Below are 26,491 nucleotides of genomic sequence, written 5' to 3' on the forward strand. Positions count from 1 at the left end.
ATGAGAGAGTGTGTGTATTGGTGTTTGTGTATGTGTGTTTGTGTATGTGTGTGTGAGTCTGTGTGTTTGTGTGTATGAGTGTGTGTGTGTTTGTGTGTGTGTGAGAGTGTGTATGTGTTTGTGTCTGTGTGTGTCTGTGTGTGAGTCTGTGTGTGTGAGTGTGTTTGTGTATGTGTGTTTGTGTATGTGTTTGTGTATGAAAGTGTGTGTATGAGTGTGTCTGTTTATGTGTGTTTGTGTATGTATGTGTTTGTGTGTGTGTCTGTTTGTGTGTATGTGAGTGTGTGTGTGTGGCCACTTGATTTGGTATCACTGGGGATCAAGCTCAAGACTTCATTCGTCACGCTACTAACTGATCTACATTCCCAGCCCCCAAATACAATTTTTTTTATTTTAAGTCCTGTTTGTTTTTTACGTTATGTTTGCTACCCAACATTTTCAGGATTCCCTAAACAAACAAAACCTTATAGACTATTTTAATGTGTTTCTAATAATATATTTTTATCTAAACCTTTTGATGTTACAAGTGCCAGAGAAGGGTAGGATGGGAAAACAATATAAATCAAACAGAGGTTGCCTTTTTAGAACCTTCTGGGTACTGTGGGGATGCAAACTTGGTTAAAAATGCTGAGAATTTCTTCTGTATTATAAAGCAGACCATGACAGACGTCTTCAAACAGGAAGACGAACAGAAAGCATTCTGCATGGCTGCCGTGCCGTGCCTCACACTCAGTGTGGCTGCAGTGCCTCACACTCAGTGTGGCTGCAGTGTCGTGCCTCACACTCAGTGTGGCTGCAGTGTCGTGCCTCACACTCAGTGTGGCTGCCGTGCCGTGCCTCACACTCAGTGTGGCTGCAGTGCCGTGCCTCACACTCAGTGTGGCTGCAGTGCCGTGCCTCACACTCAGTGTGGCTGCAGTGCCGTGCCTCACACTCAGTGTGGCTGCAGTGTCATGCCTCACACTCAGTGTGGCTGCAGTGCCTCACACTCAGTGTGGCTGCAGTGCCGTGCCTCACACTCAGTGTGGCTGCAGTGCCTCACACTCAGCGTGGCTGCAGTGCCGTGCCTCACACTCAGTGTGGCTGCAGTGCCTCACACTCAGTGTGGCTGCAGTGCCGTGCCTCACACTCAGCGTGGCTGCAGTGCCGTGCCTCACACTTGGCCTTTTCTGCACCTTCATCCCTTATTCCTCGTCGCCCAGCATTTAGTCATCAGGGCCCTCTTTTGGCATATGTATCATTTGCATGCCTGACTTTAACCATTGCTCTTGACCGTGAAGCCCTAGGGAGCCCCATGTTTATCTTTTTGTAAACCTGCCCCCCTATATTTCGCACCTCACTTGGTGACAACCTCACACAAACAGCCTTCTCTAGAGAGACAGAGAGGCTATCCCTGAATCTTCTTGCTGTATCACTGAGTATCTAGCCATTGGATTGGGAGTAGAGCGATCTCTCACACAATTCCCTCAGCCAGGCAGTACCTCTCTTTGCTCATATAAAATACCATAGTGGTACCCCGGGTGAGGAATAGCACTAGGGCTGTTGTGGTCATGTAGGAGAGCGCTGCCACCATTGCAGCCTGGTTGGTAGTGATTACTCCGCATCTATTAACTCACCATTGCCTGCTTTACCTTGTGACCCATCTTCAAAACTGCCTCCTTCCTCCCATTCCTATATGCTGCCCCACTCTCAGCCTTCGTTCTGGATTACTGCCACTTCCTTCTAAGTGCCGTCAAGCCGTTCATCATCTCCCGCGCTACAGCTGCCCTAGGGATTTTCCCAGAGCGCACACAGGCCTTGTGGCTCCATGCGCTCATGGCTCTCCAGAGACCTTCAGGACCCCTCGGCCCTCAGGACTGATGGATTTTTTTGTTTGTTTTTTGACTGAGGATTCTGTGAGGTTTTTTCCTGGTATTTCGGTGGCATTGTCATTATAAGTAAATAAATGGTCTCTGTGAACCCTTGCCTAATTGGTTCAGGCATCAGCCAGAAATAAGGAGAGGGAACACAGAAGAAAACTCGGAAATCTATCTTTGGGCCTCTTTGTCTTCCCTCAAAAATAATGAGAAACTAATAAAGCATTCATAAAATGAGGTTGCCATATTAATCTCAGGAAATAGAGATCAGAAAATACTGACACTGTGGAAACATTGTAAAGATTAGAAGAATTATTAAAGAAAAACTCATAAAACAGACAATTTAATATCAGACTCATTTCATAGGTAGAATGCCTTCCAGGTTAATGTAATAAAGCCAAGAAGTATTAGCAATTCCACTTCTAACCCTTACAAATCATACCTAGTTGTCAGGGGAAAAAAAAGCCGAATGCTTCTACCGTCAGCTCCGTTACACAGACTGGATTAATAGTTTAGTGACCAATCTCTGCTATTATCAAAACTCTGGAGAGAGAAATTACAGAAAAGCAAGCCAGAGATGGGGAAACTAATTACAGTGACAAGCATATTATTACAGATAGCTAATGGACGGAAGAAATCACCAGTGTTTTTATCAGCCCAGTAATGAGGACCATGCCTAGGTGTAAAGGGCCTGCTTGTTTGGCGACACGTGTGGAGTAATTGGCGTTGAAATGAGAAACCAGAAAGAAGACAGAGTGAACACTGCAGATGAGAATGCAGAAAAATGCCATTGACTTCCCTAGATTTTGACAGAATGTTGGTCTTGTGATGCGTGAGCAGTCTCTGATAGAATTATCTCCAGGAGGCGTTTTGTTGTTGTTGTTGTTGTTGTTTTGTTTTGTTTTGTTTTGTTTGTTTGTTTTTTCTTTTTTTTTTTTTTTCGGAGCTGGGGACCGAACCCAGGACCTTGCGCTTGCTAGGCAAGTGCTCTACCACTGAGCTAAATCCCCAACCCCCAGGAGGTTTTTAACCATCTATAGACCACAGGATTCTGGGAACCTGATGCAGCCTGTGCATCTTTTATCTCCTTTAAAATGGTGTCCATTAGTTCATGTATGAACAGTTTGAGGTATAACTTTCATGTCAAGACCACTCCTAGGCTCTAGATTAAGAACTTGTTCTAAAGAACATTGGAGAAAATGCACGTAAGTCTTAGTTACTGTTTGGTTGCTATGACAAAACACTATAATCAAGGCAACTTATGGAAGAAAGAATTTATTTGGGTCTTATGGTTTTGGAGAGTTAGGGTCCATGATGATCACGGCGAGAAATCTGGTGGCAGGCAGGCATGGTGCTGGAACAGTAGCTGACAGAGAAAGAGGGAGAGAGGGAGGGAGGGAGGGAGAGAGAGAGAGAGAGAGAGAGAGAGAGAGAGAGAGAGAGAGAGGGAAATCAGAATGGCTCTTCTGAAACCTTAAAGCCTGACCCCCAGTGACACACCTTCTTCAACAAGGCCACACCCCCTAATCCTTCCCAAACAGTTGTACCAGCTGGGGATCAAATATTCAAACATATGAACCTATGGCAGTCATTCTTATCAGCAGTCTGCACAGATTATGTGCACACACAAAGAATATTGGAAATAAGTTTCAACGCGCTGCTTAAATGAATTATGATATGATGCAATACGATGGCTATCATGTAATACCTCGACAACAAACTAACATATTATTTTCCAGTCTCCATATATTTTATTCAATTTTTAAAAATGCAAGGGTTGGGGAATAGGGATATATCTTTTTTTTTTTTTTTCTGGAGCTGGGAACCGAACCCAGGGCCTTGTGCTTGCTAGGCAAGTGCTCTACCACTGAGCTAAATTCCCAACCCCGGGGGATATATCTTAGTTGGTAAAGACCTACAGTATTTTGTAAACCTGATGTGATGGCACATACCTGAATTCCATCACTCAGTAAGGAGCAGGAGGCTCAGAAGCTCAAGGTTATCCTCGGCTACTTAGTAAGCTTGATACATAAGTTGTATCACCGTGTATCAAACTAGGTATCACTGCCCAGGATACAGAAGACCCTTTCTCAAAATAAATCAAACCGATGAAGAGTGGTATTCCTGGTATTTTAGTTACTCATTGAGTCTTAAATGATGTATCTGGAAGGACTTTGAGAAGATGGATGGAAGGCCTGATTTTCATTTTTTGTTAAGAGTCATTAAATTGTGTAAGTGCCACCTTTAACAAAATGTTCTCTACTTGTTTCTTCTCTCTTTTTCTTTTTTCTTCTTTTTCTCTTCCAGCCAGGATTTATCACTCTGTAGCTCAGGTGCCATCCCCCACCTTTACCTCAGAGCTCCTGGATCATAATTGGCCTCCATGTCCATCCCATTTTTTTTTCTTTTTTAAAATTGTTTGTTTATTGTGTGTATGAGTAATATCTGCATCCCCAAGGTCACCAAATCAGTTTTTATTTCTATAGCTTACTAATGTTGATTGATATTATTGTTGCCTTGGAAAAACAATGAGATTTAATGATATCCCTTCAGATTAATAGTCCAATCTATTGTTTCTTTATACCTAATATCCCTACCTTTAAAACTATATTCGTTTTTCAAACCATTGGAAAAAAAAAAAAAAAACATGTACTTGGGGGCGAAAAGGTTCTTTTTTACAGTATTTTTTTAATATTTTCCATCTAGTATTTTTCTTTTTTTCTTTTTTGGTTTTTCAAAACAAGGTTTCTCTGTGTAGCACTGGCTGGATTTGAACACAGAGATCTGCCTGCCTCTGCCTCCAAAGTGCTGGGATTAAAGTTAGGTGCCATCACTGTCCAGTTATTTTTTTTCAATAATAAAATGAAAGTATTTTGGAGTTGAAAGCTCAAAGATTTCCCCTGTTGTTGCCCCTATATTTTGCTTTTGTTTCTAAACGAGAAAAGAAAGAAAGAAAGAAAGAAAGGAAGGAAGAAAGAAAAAAAGAAAAGAATTTATACCATATACTTTCATAAATATTTACTTCAAGTGTTTCTACAGTAATTTTCTAAAAATAAGGCCCAGGACCAAAGGTTACAAACTTTAGCCATTTAAACAGATACTAGGGATGTGGCCTTCTTCTGGGCTGTGCCTGCAGCCCACAAGCACAAAGGGAGGTGCGTGCTTGCTTTGTAAGTTGCTCACACTAGGGGAAAAAGTCATCTTCAGCAGTTGAGGGTGCGACTCATTTAAAGGGGACTTGACTGTCGTGCACAAACCAGGGCTCCACCATCATGGAAATAAAGACCACGACTTTGATCCGCCTATCTTCTCAGTGATTTGGATGGTGCTGTTTGTCCTCTTTTGGTGTCACATGGATCTCAGCCCCACCCAACAGGCAGATGGCCTCCTGACTCAGTGAGCACAGCTGGGGCCATCAGCACACCGGGCCTGCCCATCTGCAACAGTGTAACAGTTTTTCACCCCGGCATGCAGAGCAAAGTAATTGCACATGACTGGGTCAATTATTTAAGAGGAGCTAGTGACAGGAAAACCAAGAGGAAGGAATTTGGGCTGGAGAGATGGCTCAGAGGTTAAGAGCACTGACTGCTCTTCCAGAGGTCCTGAGTTCAATTCCCAGCAACCACTGGTGGCTCACAACCATCTGTAATGGGATCTGATGCCCTCTTCTGGTTTGTCTGAAGACATCAACAGTGTATTCACATACATAAAATAAATAAATCTTAGGAGGAGGCGGGGGAGGAGGAGGGGGGGGAGGGGGAGGAGGAGGAGTAGGAGGAGGGGGAGGAGGAGGAGGAGGGGGAGGAGGAGGGGGAGGAGGTGCTTGAGCTTAAGACAAGATGGCTGACCCTTTGACAGGACTGTTGAGATACGCCCTCTAGAGAGTGCAGGATTAGAGGCAGGGTTTCCTAAAGTTGGCCTCCCCTGCAAGCTGGATTTGGATGTTCCTGTATCAGCCTCCTCAGTACCTGTGGACAAGCCTTTCCCCCATGCCCTTGTCCTGCACACACCTACTCTAACTCTAGAATGTGAGAATGGATAGGTGACATTGGCGCAGAATCCAATCTTAGGCATTCATGCTCAACACTTTCTTCTCCTTCCAAACTCACCCAGCAAGCATCTTTACCCAAAAACTGTACCAGTAACCAACATATTAGAGATACCAGAAGCAGCAGTTACAGCAGGAAATATGAAAGGTTGACCACACTGAACTTGATTAGCCTTGATTATTTTAGTTAGTCCTTTTCGAGCAGAGAACAGATCTGTGAGAGATACTAAAACAGGGGACGGAACCGCTGAGGGGTTGCTGAGGGTTAAGGGTTGGAAGGGAGGCAGAGGTTCTAGGTTCCAGCGGGCCAAAGGGGCAGCACAGAGGCAGGGGAGGGAGAGCATACCACTTTATTTTTACCATTCTGTTTATTTTCAGGTCTCCCTTTTTTTTTTTCAAGTTAACTTTGTGGGAAGAGAGAGTGACTGTGTCTGTGTGGTGCACACACTTGTGTGCGTGTAGAGTCCGGAGGCTGGTATCAAATGTCTTCCTCTGTTGCTCTCCCCCCTTTTTTCCTTAAACAGGGTATCTCACTGAGCCCAGAGCTACCCCTTTCTGCTGTATCAGCTTGCCAGCCAACACCAAGGACCCTCTTGTCTCTGTTCCCTTATTGCACAAAGCTTTTTACATGGATTCTAGGGATTAAACCAGGTCCCCATGTTTGCATGACAAGCCTTTTACCAACTGACCTATTTCCCAAGCTTTGGGTTCCCAGCATTCAAAAAGAAACACACAGGAGCGGGGAGGCGGTTCAGTGAGTGCTTGCTGCACAGACGGAGGGCCTGAGTTTGGATCCACAGCATCACAGAGAGTCCAAGTGTGGGCCTGTGCATCTGCAACCTCAGCATAAAGGGGGTCAAGATAGGTCGCCAGAGCTCACTGGCCAGTCACCCTAGCCAAAAAAACAGCCAGCTCCAGATTCAGTAAAATACCCTGCCTCCAAGGGGTAAGAGTCGTAGAGCAGGTTACCAGGCAGGCATCCTCTTCTGATCGCTGTAACATGTGCATGTGAACCAGAGCTCCGTGTGCATGCGCATGTTAGTGTGTGTGTGTGTAAATATATGTACACACACATATATACATACACACACACACCGAGACACACACGCATATACCATGCTTGCAAACATTTTTAAATGTTATTTATATTGGGGGAATGCCTCCATACGTATTTATATAATCACATTATGTGCCCAGAACCAATGGAGACCAAAAGAGGGGACCAATTCGTCCCCTGGGATTGGAGTTACAGGCCTGATACGGGTGCCGGAAACGAAGCTCAGATCCTCTCCAAGAGCAACAAGTCCTCTTAAGTACTAAGCCACATGCAAACATTTTTATAGTCAGATTTCTAAAATAATGAAAAAAGCATTTGCATTAACATTAATTTCTTTCTGTTTAATAAAAATAGGCCTATAGTTACGTTTTGGTTTAAAATACTTACCCTAGGCATATCTGACTTACTTAAGATAAATTAATGAAGATGGAGAAATACTAAGTCGTATATCTTTGCCCCAGAGTTAGATATCTGAAGGGAGATGATTTATTTTTGGAATAAAACCCTTTTTACTTCCACATTATGTAGCGTCACTAAACTGATCTAAAGCAGCTTAGTTCCAGGGTCAGGTCGTGTGAGGGGAGGAGGAGCTGCTGGTGAGCCAGGGGCGAGCATCTCAGTCTTACACAGGGGTGAAGAGCAGAGCCCTCCTGGGGGCTGGGGCGTGGCTGTTTGGAGAGATTGCATGTTACAGATGCCCCTCATTTGCAGGCAGACATTTATGAAATGATTACACTCCCCTGAAAGCTAGCTTCTACATAATTCAGGATTGTCCTGGATCTCTCTCATCAGAGAGGAAGAAAGCCATATGAATTATTTACGGGGTACTAAATTATTTCCTTTTATGAGCTCCAACTTTGTTTTTGTCTCTGCAAACTGAGATTTTGTTTATCCATGAATAGTTTTCCCTGGGGCGTGAGAAATATGACTCTTAAATTATGAATGAGGCTTTTTTGTTTGAATCTGTGTTAACTAAAACATGCAAAATAAACTATGTTTTTCATTAGATCCCTTTCAGCTCCCCACAAAAACAGAAGCAACAAAAGAAAGAGCGGTTCAGCCGGTGCCCACCAGGAAGCCTACTGTAATAAGAATCCCAGCCAAACCAGGAAAATGTAAGCTCTTCTCTATGTTCCTAATTTACTCCTCCAAGAGCCTAGGAGAAATCTGAATTAACTTGCCAATGTCTGCTTTAGAAATTACGTGTAACCTGCTGTTTGTTATTCCTAGTCATGGACATCCTGGAGCAAGGTCTTCTCTCCCAATTCTTTGGAGAATTATCACCAAAAACTTGTGTTCTGTCTTTCTTTAAGGCTGATTTTAGACAAAGAAAGTAAGAGACAAAAAAAAAAAAAAGAAAGTAAGAGACCGAATATCTGGGAACAATCATACTATCCCATATCAGTGCCGCTAGTAAAGATGTTGGGGAAGAGGTGAAAGGAACAGCAGATGAGGTAATATATGTCTATCCGGGGTGCACTGTTCCAGTCATCTCAGTCTTCACATGTGTGAACTGTTCAAAGAACTGCACACAAGCGTTAGAGACATCTAACAATTATACTTCTCAGAACGACTAAATTGCAAAGTAAACATCATTTTAAGATTAGTAGAACTCTAGATTTTTTTTGTACGTCCTTAATTGATTTGTTTAAACACACAGCAAATGAAATTTTATATCAGCTTTAATTATACCTCAAAAATGTGACATTTAGGGCTGGAACTGTGACTCTGTTGGTAGAGTGATCACCTAGTGTGCTGGAAGTCCTGGGTTCAATTCCTGGAAGTGTGTAAAACAGGGAGAGATGGTGCACAACTGTAATCCTAGCACTCAGAAAGTTATGACAAGAGGATCAGGAGATCAAGGTTATCCCTGGCTACACAGTTTTCAGTCCAGCCTAGGCTCCAAGAGACTAAGGAAGAAAAGAAAATCTGTGAGTTCTGGAGCAGTTCCTGGCATTGCTGAGAATTGGCACTCAGCTTCCCAGAGGCCTCTGGTTTCATTCATGGCCTCAGAGCTTTTCTTGCCTGGCCCAGAGATGCCATTGTCTTTGTCTGTCTGACAGGAGGTCCGGCTGATTCCTCCGAACACAGCACGTGTCAGGGCTGGAGTGCCCTGAGAGTGTAGAAGCATACATACGCTTGACTTTAGGAACCCGACAGACCTTCTTCATGTTAGCGGCTATTCACTGCAGCTAGAAATTGCAAGTATTCTTTTGAACAAATGAGAGTGCCTGTGTACTTTCAGTGGCTACACCAGACAGCGTAAAAGGCGGCTTTAGCCTCCTGCAATATGTTACAGTCATTCCCCTCAAGAAGTATTCCTACACACAGACTTTAATTATCTGGCAATAATTAAATCTAATCATCTCCATTTTCTTTCTTTAAAGTAAGTTTGGAGTATTACTGAGATGCATGTGTGGTTTGGATATAAAAGTATTGTTTCGGTAATTGAGGCTAATTATGGCCATTAACCTAAATTATCAGAAACATTTAGTTACTTGTGAATTGTCGAGGGTTGGGTACTCTGCCTGTTAAGGATCATGTCTTACTAGAATGAGCACAGGCTTTTGGTTCAAACAAACAAACTTGGCAATTACTGACGTTAACTAATCAAACAGTTCACTTTGAGTTTTCATAACTCCAGTATCTCTAGCATGGGTAGCATGTTGTCTAGTATGACATTCTCTCGCAGTTGTGTATTCGTGCTGCCCACTGTGTAGCCTCTCTCCCCACAGTGGCAACTGGCTGCTGCACATGTGGCTAGCACAACTAAAGAACAAGCCTCTTGGGCTGGAGAGATGGCCCAGCGGTTAAAAGCACTGCTCTTCCAAAGGTCCTGAGTTCAACTCCCAGCAACCACAGGGTGGCTCACAACTCTTTGTAATGGCAACCAATGATCTCTTCTAGTGTGTCTGAAGACAGTATACTCACATACATAAAATAAGTAAATCTTTAAGAAACATAAAGCTGAGCAAGCTTCAAAAAAAAATTTTTTTTTACTTAATTTTATTTTTATGTAGGATTTAAACCGAAATTGCCATCCATAGTACCAGCTATGAGTAGACCAGACAGATCTAACACAGGGATGATGATTTTGTTTGAAGTGCCTAAGTTAATGCCTGAGTCATCGCTCTTAGCAAATGCTCTCCCACTATTGTAGCATGTAGTGTGGTGCTAGCTCACTCACTTTCCAGAGGTCAAAACTGTCTGGTTCTAGGTGAGGATCTCTCTCCTGCCAGCCATTTTCCTAGAGAGCCCAGACAGTCAGTTCATTGTATGGAATCCTGGACTACCATTGCTGGTGACTTCTGTCTTCTGTCTTTTCCTTAGGTTTACACGAGGAACCACAAAGCCCACCTCCTCTTCCTGCCGAAAAGCCAGTTGGAAATACGTACAGTGTAGCGTCTGGAAGGCTCAGTAACTCTGACAGAACTAGAAACCCAGTAAGTGATACCAAGGGGTTGTTAGGCCTAAGACAGAGTTCTGAACCACTTCTGAGTGTTCAGTTACTATTTAAATTATCTTACCATTGGCTAGATTTTTAGAAATATCTTATTAGAACCCAGTTGTTAAACCTCATGTGCTCACTTAATGTTATATTTGATATTTTACAAGTCTCTATAGAAGGATTGGATTCATTAATTGTACTCCGTTATAAAATAATTTCTCCTGTACCAATACAATGACATTGTCTTTTATGTGATACTATAGTAATAATGAGGAAGTTATTATAACTTCCAGAAACTTTAATATTTGTAGAAATAGATTAGTCAAATTGTCGGATTTTGTTTAAAACATTCAAATTCATTTTTATTTAAAAAATAATTTAAAGTAACTAATTATTTTTAATTTTGAAATTTAAGAAAAACTTATATTTGAAATAAAATGTTTTCCTATGCATTTGTTAACATACCTTTCATATATGTGTTTTATATTTCAACCTTAATACTATTCCCATGTAGGTTTTTAAAAATGTCCTCCCGGTGGGCGCTCTTTATAGCTTGTTTCAAAGGAAATCAATTCTTAAAGTCTTTAAACCAATTCCGTCCAATTTTTATAATAGTCTTACCCTGTGCATTAACTGTGTTCATCATACAGACAAACCCGTCTAATCAGCTAGTGAAGAGAAATTTCTTTGAAAAAGACATTAAATTAAATTAGGCAATACCAAGTTAATGAGATTCTTCTGTAGAATGAATTAAAATTTAGTGATCATTTGTATCTTCAAAGTACTTGATAATAAATTTTTATTAAAACTGGGCAAAGAAAGCCCAAAAGCAGATAGTAGGGCCCCTACTGTACTGTGGTTCCAACCCCGTATGGAGGAAGGTTGTTGAGATCCACGAAGATCTCAGGCGCCCGCTCTCAAAAGGCCCCTGAAGGGAGCTGTGCTGAGCAGACACACAGTCTTGAGGGAGAGCTGTGACGGGGTCTGTGACTGGCCACGCTATGGAAACACAGGGATTGTCACCGGGTGTCACAGTCCAAGAGTGACACCTACATTTAAAAAAGAAACAGGTTTTGGGGGCTGGAGAGATGGCTCAGCGGTTAAGAGCACTGACTGCTCTTCCAGAGGTCCTGAGTTAAACTCCCAGCAACCACATGGTGGCTCACAACCATCTATAATGGGATCTGATGCCCTCTTCTGGCCTGTAGTCATATGTGCAGACAGAACACTGTATAATAATAAATAAAGCTTTAAAAAAAACAAAACCAAAAAGAGCAGGATTTGATACATTAACTACCTAGTGTCCATAACTATATCCCAGCCTCACATGAGCAGGAAGAAAGCCTGCCTTGTACCCGTCACAGGGCACCGGGGCCGCCTGTATGCTCATACATACAGATTGTAACAGCGAGTCTGAAAGAAAGGCCGTGAGAAAGCATATTATAAGCTCCGTGGTTTGTGCAGGATTTCTAGAGACTGGGGTCAAACACGTGCCTAAAAAATTTGTTTTGAGAACTGAGTTTATTTAGACCAGACGCCATGAGGTCCAGAGGTGAGGGGGAAGCCCTGTAGAACGTGTCAGTGTCGCAGACTGAGGATCGACAGGCTTTCCCAACTGTCCTTTTCACTGGACGAAACTCATCTGCTGTTTCCCCTGCCCATAGCTCCAGGAACCTTTCCATCAACTCTGTGGCTACAGATGCCAAACCTCACCTCCGTTACTTAAGTGATGGCTCTGGGGCACCATCGGGGACCCCTGGAGCTGTGTGTTCCCTTGCTATCTCAAAGCTCCCCTAAATCTGCCAGCTCTGTGGGAAATACAGCATGGACCATGTCAGAATCCAGGGACACAGCACAAAAGTGTATGAGCCCGAGACAAGCTGACCAAGCTCTGCTCTATGAGAGAGTGTCAGATCCTACAACACATGCTCCACACTTCCAACACACACATTGTGGTGGTTTGAATATGCTTGGCCCGGGGATTGGAACTATTCGGAGGTGTGGCCTTGTTGGAGGAAGTGTGTCCCAAGGGTGTTGGATTTTGAGACCCTCCTCATAGCTGCCTAGAAGACAATCTGCTCCTGGTTTCCTTTGGATGAAGGTGTAGAACTCTCAGATTCACCCAGTGCCATGCCTGCCTGGGTGCTGCCATGCCCCCACTTTGATAGTGGACTGAACCTTTGAACCTGTAAGCCAGCCCCAATGAAATGTTGTCCTTTATAAAAGCTGATCCTTTATATGATGCACATGTGGTCTTAGGAGAAGGAGAAATATCTCCCTTTTTAAAAATGACACAAAACCCAGAATCCCCAGGTACGGTCACATCCACCTGTTACCCTAATACCTGGAGAAGCTGAGACAGGAGGGTCGTGAGTTCTACTCTCATCAGTGTTATACTGCAAGGTCCCCTCTTAAAAAGAAATGGGTGGGGTGGTGGAGATGGGGGTCTTTCCAAAATTAAAGTATGATTCTAATGCAGATGGTGCAAAGATGACATCTATAGAAATACTATGATCAGAAAAACACCCCTGCCAGGAACTTGGCCAGCATCTCAGACACCAGAGTTCCCGGGATCTCAGAACTAGGGAAAAACTAACATATAGAAAGGCTTCACAGTGTGTGTGGAATGCTGAAGAGGGGAAAACTCTAGTCAGTAATCTCCGAGGACTGTTGGCAGAATCTGGGCACCAACCCAAACTGAGCAAACACTAAGACAACTGCAGCAACGGGGGCCACCTTGTCACTGTTGGAGGGTGTCACGTATAGCAGTGTCTTCCAGGATTTGCCTTTCTTGTTCCAACTTAAAAGTGAGAGATCAGAAAGATATTTTAAAAATCCGACAAACCTACATGGATGTAGCTCAGTTGTGGTAGAGCTTTGTTGAAAACAAAGAGAGAACACAAGCCTAGGCCCAGGAGGCCCCAGTTAATATGTGATTATATTTATATGATATATACCCTTCCATGTCAGAGTTACACGTTAATATTTGTTGCTGAAATTTCCCTTAATTATTAAGGCATAACCCACAACTAATTTTGAGGAAAATCAATAAAAAGTTCTCCTTGCCTGCTAAAGTTTGTTTGTTTTAATTTTAAAGGTGGCCAAGGAAAGGCACGCATTTTATCCGAGCAGCCCTGTCAGGAAGAATTACAGGCAGCAGCGTGTTTATAAGGCGTGGGTTATATTCTGGAATATTGCAGGGTTTATGAGCTGGTGGCTGGCTTCACTACATTAACCGAACTCATTAGTGAAACCAAGTTTTAAGGGCAAGCTTAATTTGTTTTTTAAAAAATGAGGTTTTAAGACATCGAAACATGTTTAAATTATCATAGTTATTGACGATTAATCACTTGGTATTTAAGGGGATGTTATAAATAGCAGGAATTTTTAAATTGTGGAAAGAAGTTTTAACTCATTTGTTATGAGGATGAAATAGTTTGAATTTGCCCAAAGATTCCTAAGCGATAACTAAGTGACTGTTAATGCAGAGTAATTTTAAAGGGCTAGAAAAATATTCCCTTTAAAGTCTTAGAGACAGTATTTCCTGGATATATGCTGGGGTCTTAATGACTGGAAAAGGGAAGGTTGGTCTTAGGGGTAAATACTTTGAAGGTTTCAACTGAAAAAGAAAATAAAAGAAAAGAACAAAGAGGCCTGCTTGGTCTTTGAGATTTTTCTGTTTCTCAATCAACAGACAAATGATTTCCCAGTGTTTGGCTATGACATAGTCTGGAAACCCATGAAACAGAGCAGCAGAGCCCTGCTTCCCTACCCCATCTTCCCATCCACCCCTCCCCACTCCAGACCCTCTCGTCTGCAGAGCCCAGCTAGGCCTGTCCTGTGCTTTCACACACTTGCTGCATACACACCCCACACAAAGGCCTTGGCCTCCCATGCAACCCGCCTGCAAGCTGGAGAACTCCCCATCTCTTCTCCCCTTCAGTCTCTCCTCTTGTGTCTTCCTTTCCAGTTCTTTTTAATGTCTTCAACTTCTATACTTCAGAACCCACTGCTTGTTTTGAAGCTATCCAGCAAGGAGATGAGATCTGACTCTTGGAGCAAAACAGCCATCCACTTCACTCTCTGTGGTTTAAACTCACGACTGTTTGTTTTCTCCCATAATTGAGATAAAGAAATGTCATATATTAAAGTTGAAGCAAACAAACTGGCAGGAAAGAAGAAAATCTAGGGCACCCAGCCCTCTCTTCTGTCCTCTGAGGACACCAACATACATATAAGCAAAACAGTCATACACATAAAAAGTCCTTTTTTAAAATATTGCTTTATGACTGGGCACAAGAGACCAAGCTTATAATCCCAACACTGTAGACACAGAGGCAGGTGAATCTCTGTGAGTCCAAGGACAGCCTGGTCTACACAGTTCTAAGCCAGCAAGGGTGTATATGTATGTGTATATGTGTAATACTGTTATAGTATATGTATGTGTATGTGTACATGTGTAATACTGTTATATGTATATGTATGTTTATGTGTATGTGTAATACTGTTATATGTATATGTATGTGTATGTGTATGTGTATATGTAACACTGTTATATGTATATGTATGTGTAATACTGTTATATGTATATGTATGTGTATGTGTATATGTGTAAAGCTGTTCTCCATAACTTCACAGCTTTTCTACTTAGAGACTCACCCAAAAAGCTGACCCCAGTTCCTCTTACAAACTCTTAGTTTGGGTTTGTCTTGACTAAAAAGCCTTCTGTGACATTTGTAGGACCTGGAGCAAGCCAGTGAATCAGGAAGCTTGGTACAAGGACCCCCCAGGTTGCCACCAAGGTAGGTAAAATGTGGGAAAGTTGGAGGGACTGAATACTGTGGAGGACTGGCTCCTGTCCACTACCTTCTATATGCAGGGTTGTGAGCCTTAGATCTCGCCTTGGAGAGAAACTCAAGATTCTGCCCGGGCTGCCAGCCCACAGTCTGCTTGTGACAGCAGGTTATGGGACTCTCTGATCTTTTCTTCTTTTAACAAGATCCAAAGCCTACAGATCACAAACATGAGTGAGTCTTTGATACTTTTTCCAAATAAATAAGACAACTTTCCAAACTAAAACAGTTCTTCTTGTGGAGTCTTGCTCATAAACTCCCTCCTGTTAGGAAAGGTAGGCCTGTTTCTCAGCGTCTCAGAAGGGAACTCAGCTGGCCTATCCCCAGAGCTCTAGAGGCATTTGAACAAATGTCGAAGGCATTGCCATGTCGAAGTTTATTTCCACTTAGAGATAAGGAAAAAGGTTTTCAAACTAGTAACTATCCTATTCCCTTTTTAGGACTTTATGCTCTTCTAAATTAAGAGCTTTAATAGTAATGTATAATGTGGCCCATTAGGGGATTTTGATGTTCCTTTTCTAATTATGCAAATGACCCAAGCACATACACCTGATATCGTCTCCTGTCTACGCTTTTGTCTCAGACAGTGGCAGACAGTACTTAGCTTCCTGAAATAGTCAGTGGGTTCAGGAGCAGTTGGGGCCTGAGAGCGCTCATGACTGTAAATGCCTGTTTGTCTTGAGCAAATGAATCTCCAGTGCTAGCTAAGAGGAAGCCAGAGCATCGGACTATTTCCTCTGATACAATGTTTAATGCAACGGTCATTTGCTCAAAAGTAGCACACCCTGCAGGTTTCAGTAAACTGTATCTCCCCTAGCAGAAAAGCTCTTCATGCCTGCGACAGGCTGTGTGTGTGTGTGTGTGTGTGTGTGTGTGTGTGTGTGTGTGTGTGTGTGTGTGTGAAACAGAACCTAGATGAGAACAAAATGCTGACTCGTGGCTCCCTCTTGCCTTTCAGACCTGTGCATGGAAAAGTCATTCCAGTTTGGAGGCCTCCCCCCAAAGGGGCCCCTGAGAGACCCCCACCCCCTAAACTTTCTGCAACCAAATCATCAAATAAGAATCTGCCTTTTAACCGCTCCTCCTCCGACATGGATCTTCAGAGAAAGCCGTGTCACTTGGCATCTGGACTCTCAAAAGCCAAGAGTCAGGTCTTTAAAAACCAAGATCCGGTGCTACCCCCTCGTCCCAAACCAGGACACCCTCTCTACAGGAAATACATGGTAAGCCTGGACTTTTAAAATGTTGGTGCTTAAGGGTTTTCTGCTAGGATAAGAAAGACCTGTAGTTCTTTTTAAAAGTGACCCTGACCCAGAAAGCTTTAGAGAAGTAGGCTGCCTCGAGCCTCAGTTTTCTGGAGCTGGGGAGATGCTGGCTCAGCAGTTTAAAGCACTCGTTCCTGCAGATGCCGAGGACCCCGGTTTGATTCCCAGCCGCCACATAGCAGTTCACAGCCATACCTAACACGTGACGCACTGACATACGTGTGAGCAAACATTCATACACATGAAACAAATAAACAAAAACAACAACAAAAATCCCTGTGTTTTCGAGAATCAGAAACACCCAGGTCAGGGAAGCAGGCCATAGGAATTCTACCTCGCTGCCCCAGGAGCATCCGCCATGGGCGTGGGTGACCAATGCCGGGGCTCATCTCCCTGTGTAGCTTGTACTTTACAGTTGCTTTGCCCAGTAAGCGAGTCGCCTTTAAGTGAAGTAGAAATCGAGCATTTATTAAGATCAATGGACTTTCTTACAGTTTTTTTCATTTTGTTAGCATAATTATCACACCCCATTTACTAGCTACTAGTTAAAAGTCCTTACCAGTAATTGAGATTAGTTGGATGTTGATGTTGGTCTCTTTAGATGTTTTTCACCAACTGACTTTTGCCTGTGTACCCCACAAATGACAGGCAGAGATGATTTATGAAAATTAACTTATAAGTGGGCAGGGACAACTATTTCTATATTTTAAATAGTTGTATGCCAGTGCTGTGTTTAGCCGCAGTTAGTAATTTAATCCCATTCTGTACTCCCTTCAAGCCAGAAAGTGTTTTTTACTTTAAGCAAATTCTTGTTTTGAAAAGAGAATAGACAGATTAAAAACAGATAATATATTCACAATCATTTAAATTAATGAAACCCATTGCCTCTCCCCCAACCTTTCTCCCTCATCTCCCCACTCCTCCCCACAAGATAAAGTATAAACTAATGAAACTTTAACTACCCAAACCCAGGGCATAGTCTTTGGGATAGACTACTTAATAAATAAAGTAACATAGAAATTGGTATGTATCGAGAACTAATTATTAGCTAGGCACTATTCAAAACTAACCTTGTAAATTAGATACTTTTCTTATCCCCATTATACAAATAAGGAAAATGAGACCATGTTAGAGATTTAAGCCAGTTGGCGGTAAAACCAGGACATTAATACCGAACAATCTGGCACTGAGCCCACAGTCCCCCATACCATGAATACAGGGTTAATTAGTGGCATGTTCTCTGTTTCCTGTGGCCATCCTATGCCAAAACTGTTTATTCAAGAGGGACCAGGCTTACTTGGGGTTCTGTGTAATGACAAACTATTTAAGTAATCCAAAGAAATCAATAAGTAAAAATGATGGTCTGTTTAGAGTGATATGTTTCATTATAAATCCACAACCACCCCCATTAAGTTACTACTAGGAATCTATGTGCCTTAGGAACCCCAGGGTGTTGTGGGGATGTGGGAGGCGTGATGCTCCTCAACCCAGATTTATAAGCTCACCTCCTTGTGCTCTATGTCTTTGCTCATGGGTAATCCAGGGGCCCAGGTAGCCTCCTTCTCCATGTTTTAAGTGTATATTACCTAAAACTTCTCATCAGTCAAAATCTACCAAGGCCGGAACAGAACCCTTTAGCCCTGGGGCTAAAAACCATCATAAGGTCAGACCACTGAGGGAATAGGAAGTCTTTGGGCTTCAAGCAGACAGACACTGGCTACCAGGAAGACTACGAGGCAAATGGAGGCCATCAGTAAGGCCCTACAGAAAGAGCTTCTAACAGAATGTGAGGTCATTTACCCCTTGCGCTCCTGAGGGCTCAGCTCCACCCACTGAGAGCTTTAGTGCCCAGGAGAAACGGTGACCTCACTGGATCCCAGGGCTGGAGGCCTGCCCCAGAGCCAACCTTCTGAAGAAGCAGTACTTCAGCATGCACGACAAGGTGATCAGCAACGGGTTTCGGTCTGAGACTGTGACTGATTCTCTTATGGTTTACATTTAAGCTGTCGGTGCCTCATGGAATTGCCAATGAAGACATTGTCTCCCAAAACCCCACGGAACTCTCCTGTAAGGTAAAGTCGAGCTCTTTCTTTACTGACTGATTAAAAGAGAAAAAAGAAGAAGAAGAAAAAAAAAAAAAAGCGCTGCCCTCTGTTCCTGCTATTACATATTATTAAATGCTTTAGGCTCCAAAGATTAAAATGTGGGGAAGTAGTAATATTTTATTAAGTAATAATTGCTTCAGAGCGTGCTGTTGTGCTTTGCAGCGTGGAGATGTACTTGTGATCCTGAAACAGGCAGAGAACAATTACCTGGAGTGCCGGCGGGGAGAAGGCACCGGCAGAGTCCACCCGTCCCAGATGAAGATTGTCACTCCCCTGGACGAGCACCCCAGAAGCAGACCTAACGTAAGGAAGTGCTGTTGTGAGACTTCGTACTATGCACGGTGACCCCATCACGGAGCTAGTAATTACGTCCTCCACTCCCTGAGTCTCTCCCATCAGCAGCACTGCTTTAACCAGGGTGGAAATAACAGTAGCAGTCTGCTCCAATTTTGGGATAAATGACTCTAATGCTGGCCCAGAGACTCCTGGGTGTTCTGCCTTCTTCCAGGCCTGGTGGCTTGTGGGAGCTAGGACACTCGGCTCTCTCCTATTTTCGACTTCGAAAGCTACTTACTCTTAAAGAGTGTGAACCTGTTTATCAAGTACCAGAGGTGCTTTCTCTAGCAGAATGAATCCATTATTTTAAAAGGAATCCTGTGAATGCTAACTCTGATACAAAGGACTTCTTTAAAATGCAAGCTGAGCCCTGTGTTGTGATCCACACCTTTAATCCCAGCACTCTGGAGGCAAAGGCGGGTGGAACTCTGTAAGGAGGTGGAGTCAAGCGGGATCAGAAGTCCAGGGTCATCCTTGGATGCATGGTAGAGGTCAAGGGTATCCTTACTGACAGGAGACCCTGTGTAGGGAGAGGAAAGGGAACTTTGTGTAAACCTACAAACCTGGTTTATCTGTTTTAATAAATTCATTAGATAATGAAATATAATCCAGTGACTCAAGTCACAATTAAGGCCTGACAACAAGTTTTTGGAGCCTGATTTTTAAGGCCTGATATTAGATGGTTGTGAGCCACCATGTGGTTGCTAGGTTGTGGATTCAGCACCTCTGGAAGAGCAGTCAATGATCTTAGCCACTGAGCCACCTCTCCAGCCTAGTATTAGCCATTCTTACCATTACACTATCATTTCTTTAGCAATGAAGACCTTTGAACTGTCTTAGATTTACCTACAAGATATGCACCCTAGTAGTGGCGTCTGGGTTGACCTTCTCCCTTGCGGACAACCCCGTCTAGGCTGTTGCCCCTGATGAGTCTCCCCTGCTCATCACTGAAGACTTGAGAAAGGACACTGACTGGAGGCTCAGATCACCGTCCTAAATTTCTCACTCTTGGGTTCACTTGGAGACTCACATTCATGTTAGGTTTAGGGTAGATCTGTGTCTTCACTTCTTCCAAGTCGCTAGCCATCCAGCCTAATATTGTTGTTGAGTGGCCATTCTTTTTTCTGAAGATTTAAATCAGGAACAAATAAAAATCACACACACACACTTAGTTACATAAATCGGTGTTCTTAAAGCCACTGGAGACCTGAAATAGCACAATTACCACAGCTCCCATGTTGTTTGTTCTTTAGTCAAAGGCAGTGAGCAGGAGCAGGTGTGAAAAGCTGCCTCAGCCCTTAGGTCTCGACCAGAGGTACAGTTCTGCTTACCTGTATTAAGTACACGGTTTGCCTCTGCGACACATTTTCATTAAAAGGACAGGAGGATTCAGGGAAGATGTGACGGAAGTGCAAGGTGGGAAGAGTGGGGCCACTTCTCCCAGGACACTGTGATCAAGCCAGTGCCCTGCAGCTGTGGAAAGGCCAGAGATGACGTATCCCTGAGAGGTCCAGAGTCATTGAAACATGAAGAAAGAAAGCACACAAAAGTCTACCTTCATTCTAAAAGTTTGCTAGCATCGAATATTTTTAAGTACCATTCCCAAGGGTCAAGGATGGAGTCTTCCTTGGCCTGGCCTTGATCTGCAGACCACCTGAGAAAGTAATCGACATCCTGTAACTGGATTTGATGATGATGATGGTGATGATGGTGATGATGATGATGATGATGATGATGTCATCATTGATAAGCCTGTTTCTTCACATAAGAGACTAAGAACCCAAGTGTGGTGGGTTCCCAGCACTCAGGATGTTGAAGCAGGAGCATCATGAATTTGAAATCATGCTAGTCTATATAGTGAGTTCAAAGCCTACCTGGAGAGATAGCCAGACCTTGTCTCAAGAAATAAAATAACACAGGGTGTGGTGGGTGTAAGCAGAGGCAGGAGGATCTCTGATTTTGAGACCAGCCTGGTCCACATAATAGCAGTGTCAGCAGGAGAAGGGGCCGGAGGAGGGGGAAAAACAAGAAACAAAAGTAAAACCAGCTGCTTGTCAGTAATAAAGTGTCATCTTGGATCTCCCGGTCTCCTCTGGCTAACCCAAGCCATTGTTTACCTAACCAAAGAATACTGCCTTCTCTTGGCTAATTTACTTAGAATTGCTTGTTGGATAAGCCATTCAGATTAAATAGAAAGGCCAAGCATGGGGAGTAACATCGCTTTCAGACTAGAGAATGTATTCAGTTAAGTGGTAATAAATGAACTGGTTCTCCTTCTGTGAATTATACTTTATGGGAAGTCATTAGCTCCTTTCATTGCAAAACGCAAGAACATAAATACCGAACTCCATTCTCTTCCATCAGAATGGACTTAAATGTGAAAGCTCTGTCCTTAAGGTTTAATTGATCAGTAGAAGTGGGGAAAGTACCATTCACTGAAAGGCAAAATGGCTGAATCCCACAACTTTATGGAAGGAGAAATGTTATGGTGTTTTGTTCTTATTTCCTTTGATGTTTTTAAAGTTAAACAGTTCTGTTTTGTTTTAGTTTCTTCCTTTAAAATCAAAAAGCTTAGTGGGGCTGGAGAGATGACTGGGGGTTAAAGACTTGCTGCTACTTCTGTAGAGGACACAGGTTCAGTTCTGAGCATCTGCAGTTCCAGGGATTCCGGTGCCTTCCTTCTGTCTCTATAGGCACCGGGCGCTTGTATGGTGCACAGACATACACGCAGGCAAAATACCCATATGCATACAGTAAGTCTTTGAAAAGGAATGCTTAGTAACATTGAATTTTATTGAAATTTATTTCTGTACTCCCCCCCCCCCCGGCAAGAGCACATGGTTTTTGAGGTGGTGAGGATTCTCTCGCCTAGCTCCCCTGCGTGCTCTGCGGCTAGCACTCGTGCTGCAGCATTTCAGGAGGACTCCATAATGAGGACAAAACAATGGTCTTGCAGAGAAAAATGAAACTGGTGTCTACCCTGCACACCCCACTCACAGCCCTGTTTCTCCCCTCAGGGGTCAGGCCACACTCAGAAGCCTGTAGACAGTGGCGCTCCTCACGCGGTGGCTCTTCACGACTTCCCAGCGGGTAAGGGCATAGATAATAAATGGGTGGGACCCTCTCAGAGCCTTTCATCCTCACTGCCAGGGCCATAGAATGCTGGCTGGCAGATAACATCTTATATCCATCGCTCTGTCCTCAGGAAGGGGCCAGGCGCCCAGTCGTGCCTCAATGCTTAGCTGGAAACCTGCCCTTTGAGAGGAATGGGAGCTCCCTCAGACCAATGAAAAATAGCCACTGCTTACCGTTTACAAACGTTAACTTCGTGATGAAGTTTCAGCTCCAAATAACATTCCTCAGGGGCTCGGGATAGAACACTTTCTTGCTTAGCATTGTGATGAAGTTAATTCTAATTTAATAAGTAAAGTGGGTGTTTAAAAGGTTCTTTAATATGTGTGTTACCGCCTAATATGAGATCAAATTATTAGATTTTTGTAATCGTTTTAAGTTATCCATCACAGCCAAAGCTACAAATTTAAAAAAAAAAAACTATTTACAACTTATTTATATATACTTGGCAGATTGATTTCTATTTCGGTGTAAATAAATTTTCTTCCTAAAGGGCTGTAGTACTCCCTTAGTTAATATTTGAAGTTGGAATGGCTTTTCCGGGTGACTGGGAATAGTGGTAAGTGTATCATGCCAGGTCTATAAAGATCCGTCAATGCCCAGTGTGTTTTCAGCAAGACTTACATCGGCACAGTAGGGATCACGGGCCAGGACGATGGTGGTTTTAAAAACTGTTTCCCTTAGTAGATATCTAACCTCATCTTAAATAGAACCTCTCATATCACATTTTTAAAATAAAATTTTGCGAAAAAATTAATTCGATCAGCGAATGCACTCCCGGCCTCTGTGGACAGATCTAAATGCCACTTTGTTCTTCAAGCATGTGTGCAGCTGGGGCAATTCATTGTGTGTCATGAATTCTGTATTACAGAGCAAGCCGATGATCTGAGTCTCACATCTGGAGAGATTGTTTATCTTCTCGAAAAAATAGATGCAGAGTGGTACAGAGGGAAATGTAGGAACCAGACTGGAATTTTTCCTGCCAATTACGTCAAAGTCGTTGTAAGTGGGGTTTGTTTATTTTATTTGGCCACACATTCCGGTGCTTTGGTGAGGCTCACAGATAGGAAGGAGAAGCTAGAAGCCTACAGTCTTGAGACAGACTTCTCTGGATCACTTGACAGTCAGACATTTATTTTTTAAATGAGCATTTTCCCACACAGACTAGCTCTGTCAGCATTCAGTTATGGAAGGAGTAAGAGCTCAGCAGGGATCTGTTGCTGCTGACCGATTGGCTAACACAGTCTAGGAGTGGAGGACCCACCAGCTTCAGTGAAGTACACATTGCCGGGCCCAGCCTCCAACGAAACAGTACCAGTTGGTAAATCACTCATCCTTGGAGGGTTCTTAAGCACTTAGGGATATGTGCCTGGAGACATCCAGTGACCATGGTTAGTGCGACCAGACATTATTCTGAAGGGATACTCTTAGGGGGCGTGGCACATCAGTTTGAGAAGACCCAGGCTCTTCTACCTTAGCTACTGGTCCATTGTCTTTCACATTTTCAAGTCAGATTGGAGAAAATTATAGTGAAGCATCAACATTCTATAGCCCCTAATAGATTAACTTGTGGACACACTCCAGTATGTTGAAGACTTTCCTGCTAAGCTGGGGTAGCTGTGAAACAGGGACAAAACAAGACTGTTTTTTGAACACATGTAGTAATAGGAAAAATATGGCTCACTCCCTGATATAACCTGTGGATACTATGAAATATTAATAAAGCAGCTTATTTTGAAGGGAAAAAAACAGTAATTTTCTATTACTTCAGAAACTTTAAAATCTAGGTATTACAGAAAATCTGTATTTTTCAAGTAGAGAGCATCTGAGCCTCTTGGATTATGAAATGTAGGACTTAAACGTTGCCCAGTGCAGATGGGGCCTGGTTCTTTGCAGGCCTCCAGCCACACTCTCTAAATTAATATTAAGAGTAATGTAAGTTTGAACACTCCTCCTCATTTCTCTTCTGCTCAGTGTAGCCGTGCTCTGAAAAGCACAATTACCACACTGAAATCAATCACACCCAGTCGGCCACATTATTGGTATAAATGTTATTCCTAAGCCCACAAGTTTAAAAAATTGTTTTAAAACATCACACTTACAGAATTTATCAAAAAGGGCCCTGATCTAATATAGACCTCACAGCCTTAAGTAGTTTTCAACTGCGTGGTTATGGCCGAGACTTTTATCCCAGCCTAGCTCTCCCGTTTACTAAGCAACCAGACCAAGGAAGTGCCTGGCGTTTAGGAGACATTTAGCACAAATTGCTTTCTTCCTGCCCCGTTTATATGAAGGAGAGAAGTGCCCCCTTAATATGGGGAGAACACACCAATCTGATCAAACGCTTCATTTGGGAATGTCTGATGTCACACGCTCCTCGGATGCAGTGTAGAGAACTCTCGGGGATGGAATGGTGTCATGTGCTCATGGCGACACATGAGGCAAGAGTTCATGGGTTGCTCGAGGAGGACCACATCAAAAGCCATTCTCCCTCCACACCTTTTAGATAGGGTCTCACTGCTGTGGCCCTAACCTCTTTCTCATGATCCTCCTTCCTCAGCCTCCTGTGTGCCAACATCACAGGAGTAAGTAACCACACCCCGCTGAATCTGTGCAGTTTTTCCAAAGCCCCATTTTGGTTATTTTAGTGTTTAGGAACGGCACCTCCAGTAGGTTCAACAGCTACCTTCCCTGTTTAATTTTAATCACTCGTCTTCCCAGTACTTGATGTTAAATTTCATCTTAACCAAATTGTGGGGGGGAAAAGTGTTACCATAATTTTGTCTTTGCTAGGTTGATATTCCAGAAGGAAGAAGTGGAAAAAGAGAATCATTTTCATCTCACTGTGCTAAGTAAGTTTTGTCTGTGTTCTTTTGTACTTTTTTTTTTTTTAAGGAGTTAGCAATGAAGAATTTCTAAACTTAATCATTTCCATTGCATGATTGGACAGATCCTCGGTATCCTTAGTTCTCAGGAAACTTATTTGCTTATAATGTGATAGTGACAGCAGGAGACATGGCTCAGTGATGAGGATGTGTCCTGCTCCTGCAGAGGACCCTGGTTCAATTCCAAGCACCCACATTAGGTAGCTTAAAACCACCAACTCCAAATCCAGGGGATCTGGTGCCCTCTGCTGGTCCTGTGGGTATGTACATGCACAACTTTTTTTTTTTTTTTTTTAATTTTGAAAAAGAAAAGAGAAGCTAGAGAAATGGCTCAGCAGCTAACAGCAAATTGCTGGTCTTGCAGGGGACCTGGGTTCGATTCTAGGACCTATACATAGCCCACAGCCATTTGTGACTCCAATTCCTAGGAATTCAATGCTTTCTTCTGACCTCTGTAGGCACCAGGCCTACATATGTATGGTGCATATATATATTTGAGGTTAAACACTCACACACATAAATGAAAAAATAAAAACATTTTGAAAAGGAAATGCTGTAAGCCGGTAGAAGCCAGCCTAAATAGCCTTCTGCATGCGCAGACTTAGGGGCAGTGGCAAATCACTTTGCTTAGACTTGACCTGACCTGCACGCAGACAGTTTTGCTATCAGGAAGTCTTTAGTGTGTCTTTCTGGTGTCTTTCAGTAGCTTTTTTTTTTTTTTTTGGAACTTAAAGTGCTTTTCTCATGGAAAATATGTCTATCTTATAGAAATATGAATCCTACAAAGAGAGCCAGATGAGGCCAGGGCTCAGCTCAGCGGCTGAATGCTTATCCCATAGAACATACAGCTCTGGGTTCTAATCCCAGCCATGGGAACAAGAATCGGCTTAGTAAACATTTTGTATTGTTTTGTTTCTAAGGACTGGGCCCCGGTGAGGGGAGAGTTAAACTGCAGGATAGCACTCCCTGTGTGTTCCTGTGTTTCTGAGACCTTTTCCGGATTTATGTGCCTTTTATGCCTCACTGTAACTCTTGTGTGATTTAGAGCCCTGCCACCACACAGCTTTATGTTCTAGTTAAATGAGCAAATTAGTACAATTCACTACCTGGTGAAGACTGTAAACCTGTCGTGAATAGGTCAGACATAAGGAGCTGTCCCCAGGGGACGGGAGGAAATAAATGCAAAGGTTATCACAAATAAGGAAAATTCCGGTGCCTCAGACAGCATCAAGTCATTGGCTTCCACTTGAAGTTCCAGTGCTACCCTGAGCACAGACACCGCTCGGGCTCGTTGAATTTCAGCAGGTTTGAATGGCCATTGATCTGCCCTCAGACTTCAGTGAGAATCTGGCTACAGCAGGGCAGCCTTTCCTTACAGGCAGCTGTCTTCTCTTTACATCTCTGCTATTGAAACTTACTTTCCAGGGCTCAGATCAAAGGTTAGGGATTGAATCACACCACAGACCAAGTTTTATCTGCTTGTATCTTATTTTCACTCAAAGTCGC

The 26,491-nt window shown here is 43.1% G+C and overlaps 1 protein-coding gene across 7 annotated transcripts in view; it reads left to right on the forward strand.

Annotated features, from left to right (window-relative positions):
• Sh3d19 (SH3 domain containing 19) overlaps positions 1-26,491 on the forward strand; it is a 159,797-nt gene that overhangs the window by 123,808 nt on the left and 9,498 nt on the right. For 5 of the 7 annotated variants that reach the window (XM_006232783.4, XM_215597.11, XM_039103745.2 and 2 more), the window contains 9 exons: positions 7,969-8,076; positions 10,292-10,404; positions 15,150-15,211; positions 16,221-16,485; positions 18,531-18,599; positions 18,795-18,935; positions 21,986-22,058; positions 22,972-23,102; positions 24,894-24,952. In XM_006232783.4, the coding sequence (XP_006232845.1) occupies positions 7,969-8,076; positions 10,292-10,404; positions 15,150-15,211; positions 16,221-16,485; positions 18,531-18,599; positions 18,795-18,935; positions 21,986-22,058; positions 22,972-23,102; positions 24,894-24,952 (1,021 nt within the window). The remainder of the gene's footprint in view (positions 1-7,968; positions 8,077-10,291; positions 10,405-15,149; positions 15,212-16,220; positions 16,486-18,530; positions 18,600-18,794; positions 18,936-21,985; positions 22,059-22,971; positions 23,103-24,893; positions 24,953-26,491) is intronic. The other 2 variants (XM_006232785.5, XM_063282714.1) reach the window with 1 other exon arrangement.

Source organism: Rattus norvegicus, chromosome 2, assembly GCF_036323735.1.
Source record: "Rattus norvegicus strain BN/NHsdMcwi chromosome 2, GRCr8, whole genome shotgun sequence".
Classification (NCBI taxonomy): Eukaryota; Metazoa; Chordata; class Mammalia; order Rodentia; family Muridae; genus Rattus; species Rattus norvegicus.